A 6,850-nucleotide genomic window follows, 5' to 3' on the forward strand; every position below is an offset into this window, starting at 1 on the left:
AAAAAATATAGCCATTATATTTTCTTTGATCTAAAAAGTTACCTAATTTTATTTAGAAATGGAGTTTTCTTAGAAGACCAGAAGTATTTAACACCATGTTGGAAAAGTTCTGGTACATTTTCGAGGGATTTTCAATAACTAATATTAGGTGTCTTAAAATATATTAAATCTTTTGTTTTGTCCTTTTATTAAGAGTTTTGATGCACATTCTACAAGAGAAATTTAGAAAAGTCAAGTGACTCTCAAGTCAGGGGCAGATGTTAACCCTTCCTTTTTCAGTATAAATATACCAAAAATCATGTACAAAGGAGAAGAAGAAAATGAATCTCAGTGCTCCTAGATACCTTAGTTGTTCAACATCTTTCCTTAAAATGGTCTCTTTGGCACCCAGTGTGGTGGCTCAAGCCTGTAATCCCAGAACTTTGGGAGGCAGAGGCAAAAGGATTGCCTAAGCTCAGGGGTTCGAGACTGGTCTGAGCAGCATGGTGAAACCTCATCTCTACAACAAATCACAAAATTAGCTGGGTGTGGGACACATGCCTGTGGTTCCAGCTATGTGGAAGACTGAGGCAGAAGGATCACCTGAGCCCAGGTAGGTCAAGGCTGTGGTGGCTGTGAGCATGCCCCTACACTCCAGCCTGGGTGACAGAGACTCCGACTCATAAAAAAAAAAAAGGTCTCTTTGACTTGTTTTTGCTGGTTATGGGAATAGTGCCTATCAAATTTATTTGCCTGCTTTATAAAAAAAATCCTTATAGAGAAACCTGTTGAAGATATGTTTTGTTTTTTTTAGTTTTGAAAAGTGAGGTGCATGACTTGCGAGTAGTTCTTCATTCTGCTGACAAGGAACTTTCTTCGGTGAAGTTGGAATATATTTCATTCAGAGAGAGTCAGGAGAAAGAACTCAACAAACTTTCTGAAAGACATGTGCATGTACAACTTCAACTAGATAATGTCAGGTAAAAAATTGTTCTCTTATGGTTTTAAGTTGCCTGATTGACTGTAACCTAGGACTCCTTGAAGTTGCATTACAAACGCAACACAAACTAGTTAAACAAAATTTTAAAAAGTAATTTATTGACTCCCAATATTGGGAAGCACTGAAGTTGACTTTGGTTTAGGGACAAACTAAACTGAGTCTTAAACAATATTGTCAGCATTTTCTTTTTGTCTTTCTCAGCTCTGCTCTCTTCTGTGTGTTGCTCTCACTCCCTCCTGCTATTGAGGACCATCCTCTGTGTTAGAAGGAACAGATTGCCCCACACAGCTCCATATTCTGGCTCCCAGCATAACAATCCCTACAAAGAGATCCTCTCTCCCAACAGCCATTTCGTCATCCCAGGGAAAATTTGAATTGGTTTTGCTTGAGTCATATGCTCACTTCTGGACCACTTTCCGATGGCTCTAGATGACATCAGCCCTATGTAGTAATGTGTTTGCTCTAGTAAGGTGTGGTCTTACTAGAAGGGACAGTGCAAGGTAGATCAAAACAATAGTTGACACATTGTGTATGTAAATGTCTAGAGGCTGGACCGTTAGTCAAGTGCTGGTAATCTTGAAACCAAAGTAATCTAAGATTTAAATAGTTTATTGTTTGTTTACTATTTCCTTTTTTCTTCTTGCTAATTTCATCCTTTTGTGTATCATAACTTAAACCCATTTTGTGTTTCTGATACTGTCTTCTGTGTTTATGACTATAAATTAACAGTGGACATTTAGAATGTTATACCGTGAATGTGATGTAAATGTGACTCTATAATAGCTGCTAATAGGTAGTTACAAAGATTAAAATACGTAGCTAAGTGTTTTTTGGATTTACAACAAGAAATTGAAAGGATGAAAACTTGAGATCTTTGAGCCAAATCTATCCATACTTGTGTTTTTATTGGGCTTGCCCAGTGTGGTTTAAATAAATAAATAAATAACATAGTATTTTAAAGCATTTTCTTATAAAATAAATAACATAGTATTTTGAGCATTTTCTTATAAAAATCTGTATTTCAGCATCCTCTTGAAGAAACAATTTGGTGGAACTAGGCACACTTTCCTGCATGGCAACCGTCAGCTATTGTGTAACTCAATCCTTTCTCTTTAGATAGAGCATGTTGTATTGGCATCAGCACACCTCTGTCAGCCTGTGCCATATCCCCAACACCAAGGCTACTTATCATACTGCCTGGTTGTCCTGTAATTTAGGAATGTTTGATGTGCAAGTGCTATAGCCCAACTTAAACTAGTTAAACAGAATGGGTAATTTAGACCAGGTGTTTTGAGACCAGCGTGGGCAATATAGCAACAACCTGTCTCTACAAAAATTTTTTTAAAAATTAGCCAGGAGGCTGAAGTGGGAGGATCCCTTGAGTCTAGAAGTTTGAGGTTGTAATGAGCTATGATTGTGCCACTGCACTCCAGCCTGGGTGACAGAACAAGACCCTATCTCTTAAAAAGAAGGGGAAAAAAGATAATTTATTAGTACTATATTATAGGTGTACTGTTGTCTTTTCTTTTTTCCGACACAAAATATATTATTAAGATCCAAGTAGCCGGGCTCGGTGGCTCAGCCTGTAATCCCGTGCCTTTGGGAGGCTGAGGTGAGTGGATTGCCTGAGCCTGTGGGTTCAAGACCCACCTGGGCAGCGAGACCTCATCTTTACAATAAATCAAAAAATCAGCCTGGCGTGGTAGCGCATGCCTGTAATTCCGGCTACTCGGAAGGCTGAGGCAGAAGGATCGCCGGAGCCCAGCAGGTCAAGGCTGCGGTGGCCGGGAGCGGCCACTGCACTCCAGTCTGGGCGACAGAGTGAGACTCCAACTCAAAATTTTAAAAAAATGAAAAAAATTTAAAAAAAGATCCAAGCTTCAGGTTTAGCTTTAGGAGGCACATATAACCTAACTAGCAAAGTTAATCTTTAACAATCCATCCCCAAGTAGATTTTTCAGATAAACATGAATATACATCTCCAGTTAACTTTTTTATTTCTGAATTCTAACCACTATCACAGACAAAATCAAGGCATAGCCTTTCTCCATGCTTTGTGGAACTTTTTTCCTTCCTTTTATGGGATTCCCGCAAGTTTCTAGAAATGCCTCTGATGTCTTGGACATTTCTACTTCATGGAGAAATGCATCTCAGAAGTATGTACATTGGGTAACCAGCCTACCAGCAGACCAGTTCCAAGGCAGGAAGTTGAGGGTGTGAATATGAATCTGGAATACTTTGAAGCTATTCAAGCCATGCATTTTCCCATTCCCCCACCAGGGGCATGAACACTATAGTCTAAGTCACTTCCCAATGTGCTCCTCACTCTGATGTTTTTCCTTGCTCTTCGAGAATCTTCACCCATTTTTAGGATGCTAACTTTAATTTGACTGGGTTGAATTAACCCAATATTCACAAACATCTATATTAAGTATAATTTTCATTTTATTTTTTTCCAGACGGTAGTTGTTCTTCAGTTCTTAAGGACTTAGCTCCTTACGTGGGCTTTGGTGGAAATCATGGGGCACACCCATAGGTCTAAATCAGAGTGGGGGTGTTTGGTCCCAGACCAATTCCTTACTACCTTGCTGTGAATGGCACAATTCACACAATAATGCAGCTTCACATACAGCTTGGAAAGCACATAGGTGTCAAAGATACTCACTTTAGACATGTCCCTGACCAGAGCTGCGGTCTCTACTATGTTTCAAGTGATAGACTTCTTAATAACCTTATCCTTGGACATGCATCCGAGGCAGTTTGTGCAGTGAATGGGCTGCACGTTGCTGCAGCCTTTTTTGGCACAATCATTGTTCCTTCTTTTCTTTGTCATCTTGGAAACGAGGACCCGAAAACTGTTGTCTTTTCTTACACCTGGAATTTGTTTTAATGTCTTGAGTTATCCAACCTAATCTTGGCTCCACAAACTAGTTTTGTGTGATTTTTTTGTTTTAAGTCATTACGTTAAGCTCTTTCCATCTTAATTTCCTTGTATTTACATGTCAGAGTTGAACTACATCAAAAATGTTAAGAATCCTCTATATTAAATTAGTATTTAAATTCTATTTTGAGTTTTAACTACCTAGCTATTTAAATACATTGGACACAATTTAGTTCATCTCAGTGTCTCTGGTTTAACATTGAATACGTCACTTAGTAGGCTGATTATACTCCGTTGTGCCCTTAAAGGCATTTAAGGTTTCTGAATAAAATAACATGACACAGTTATGTGTTTCACTAGTTATTTTACCTACTTTATATATAGTTTATAATATATATGTGTGTGTGTGTATGTGTATATGTGTGTGTGTGTGTGTGTGTGTGTGTGTGTGTGTGTGTGTGTATATTCCTTCTCCCTGACATCTGTTTTCTGTGCATCTATCTTTTTATACCACCTTGTAATTAATTTGCTTTTTCTGATTTGCTTTGAGTTGATACAGCAGATAGTTCCATGTCTGATAGCCTCCTATGTATAAGCTAGGACATCTGTTTTGGATATCCAGAGGTCATATTGATTGTTTGCTAGTTCTTGGCTGAGCTCTAGATTCCTAGGGGTGCTGTAGTATGTCAGGGAGGGGACCAAGAATATGAAAACCAAAAAAGCAGTAGATCTTTGCTGAAGAAATTTTCTCTCTTGCTGAGATGGAAACCACATTTGCCATCTTAAAAAAACCTTCCTAGAGCTGAGGGAATATGTGATGAATATGTGATGAGCAGTTGGAGTTGAGCTATCAACAATACCTCAACAATATGAGGGTTAGATTTGGAAACCCCAACGAGTCTAACTACCATGAATTAACACTTAGTTGAGTATGTATAGTAGAAGCCAGGAGAGAGAGAGTAAGGAAGTGATGAGGAAGTGATGGCTGCTGGCTAATGCTTCCCTTTGTCTTTTCCATCCCTGTCAAACAACTTTATGCTTCAGTGTATCTTACTTGTTTGTACATCATGGACATTTTAATCCAGTCCATGAGAAACTTTATGTGAGTTGGGAATGGGCTGGAGATGGGATAAATTGAACTGCAAATGGCATGACTAGTAGAAATACATTAAATGTTTATATTTACCATTGTAAAAAATGTTTTCCTGATAAAGATTAGAAAATGAAAAGCTTCTTGAGAGTAAAACCTGCCTTCAAGATTCCTATGACAACTTACAAGAAGTAATGAAGTTTGAAATTGACCAACTTTCAAAAAATCTCCAAAGCTGCAAACAAGAAAACGAAACTCTGAAATTTGATCTGAATGTAAGTTAAGAAAAGAATTGATAATTGGTGAATTTGTCCTGGATCTGTGACTGTTCTCTTGAGCATAGAGCGAGGACTGTTCTGAACTCTTCCTGCCTTTCTATACGTGCCCACGATGCCTGCCACACAGGAGGCACTTGACATGTTTGTGAACTACACATTGCTAGTAACAGTTACTTAAAATCTAATCTAATTGTCTTTTAGAATTTGATGGAACTTTTTGAGGCAGAAAAAGAGCGCAATAACAAATTATCATTACAGTTTGAAGAAGATAAAGAAAACAGTTCTAAGTGAGTGCCATTTATCTTTTCCATTAATTGACTAGAATATTGTTTACTACCACATTTTTAATCTTGTTTTTAATGCTAATTACCCCATAAAGAATTTTTTTAAGTGTTCCAAAATGAATATGTTTCTTTTAAATGACCGTTTAGAGAAACTTAATTTTTCAAAACATTCAACAACTAGCTATAGTACTTATTGCTGGTAATCAGAACTCAGGGCCTTCTGTAAATAAATCACCATGTGGGGGGGGCAGCCCCTACAAGTTTTGGGGAGATTTTGGGGGTCCCTTGGAAGGTATGGCAGCGTCGGCGTTTATCCTGGAGAAATAAAGAGAAAGAAAGAAAAAAGGGGGAGAAAGGAAGAGACTGGACTCTGTCTATTGCAGAAGCCATTTATTGAGAGTTACAGCAGGTATTTATCTCTAAATTTTAGACAGACAGTCTCACAAGTCTTTCACATGAACACAATCCAGGTGCAGGAGGGGCGTCCCCCATCCACCAGATGCTCAGGTGTGAAGAGGGACAAACCTCAAGATTGTCTTATTGTTCCCTTTGCTAGTTAATGCTCTTCAAAAAGCAATGCAACAATCCCTGCTAGCCTAATGATGTTCTGATAATCAATAACTTCTAAAGCTCACATGGTACCCATGATGACTAACTTAAACTTTATTACCTTTCTATTCTATGCTAATACTACTTACACAATGCTACGGAAGCTCTTAGTTATAGCTTAAGCCAATTCCTAAAGAATCTGGCCCAGTCCAAAGATCGCGCTGGGCTCTACAGGATGTGGCCCAGTCCAGGGTTCGCGGTGGGCCACCTTTTGGAACAATAGACTACAATCTCTTAACAAAATGGCTATTCTAAAGTCCTATGTACCTATCCTAATTTCTATGAAAGTTTCTAATTCCTCATCCTAATATATAAAGCTGATCGGCAGCAGCAAAACTTCTAAAACCCAAATATAAACTGTAAATGTACTAAGGCCAAAACCACAATAGTAGAAAATGGAGACAATGAAATTTCTAAAGTTAACTATATTCTTTTAAAACTCAAAATATCATGATTGATTATGCTTGAACTAACATGATTCTCTGACGTAGCATGACCTATTCTACAATACTTTCTATGCATAAAATAAATTCAATTTCTGTAATAGGTAGAAAAAACCCTACACTAACTGTAGCTAAAGCCGGCCTAAAAGAACGCAGCCCAGTCCAAAGTACACGCTGGGCCCTCAGGAATACAGCCCAGCCCAAGCTTTGTGCTGGGCCATTTCTGATAACTCTAGATAGTCATCTATACCATTGAAAAGCTGAAAACAGCTCTCCATAAGTATAT

The 6,850-nt window shown here is 38.2% G+C and overlaps 1 protein-coding gene across 2 annotated transcripts in view; it reads left to right on the forward strand.

Moving 5' to 3' along the window:
- Nucleotides 1-6,850, forward strand: part of KIF15 (kinesin family member 15) — a 77,531-nt gene that overhangs the window by 44,169 nt on the left and 26,512 nt on the right. For both annotated transcript variants that reach the window (XM_008071372.2, XM_008071373.1), the window contains 3 exons: nucleotides 794-959; nucleotides 5,075-5,225; nucleotides 5,430-5,515. In XM_008071372.2, the coding sequence (XP_008069563.1) occupies nucleotides 794-959; nucleotides 5,075-5,225; nucleotides 5,430-5,515 (403 nt within the window). The remainder of the gene's footprint in view (nucleotides 1-793; nucleotides 960-5,074; nucleotides 5,226-5,429; nucleotides 5,516-6,850) is intronic.

Source organism: Carlito syrichta, unplaced genomic scaffold (assembly GCF_000164805.1).
Source record: "Carlito syrichta isolate Samal-C Ts95f unplaced genomic scaffold, Tarsius_syrichta-2.0.1 Scaffold314298, whole genome shotgun sequence".
In the NCBI taxonomy this organism is placed as follows: domain Eukaryota; kingdom Metazoa; phylum Chordata; class Mammalia; order Primates; family Tarsiidae; genus Carlito; species Carlito syrichta.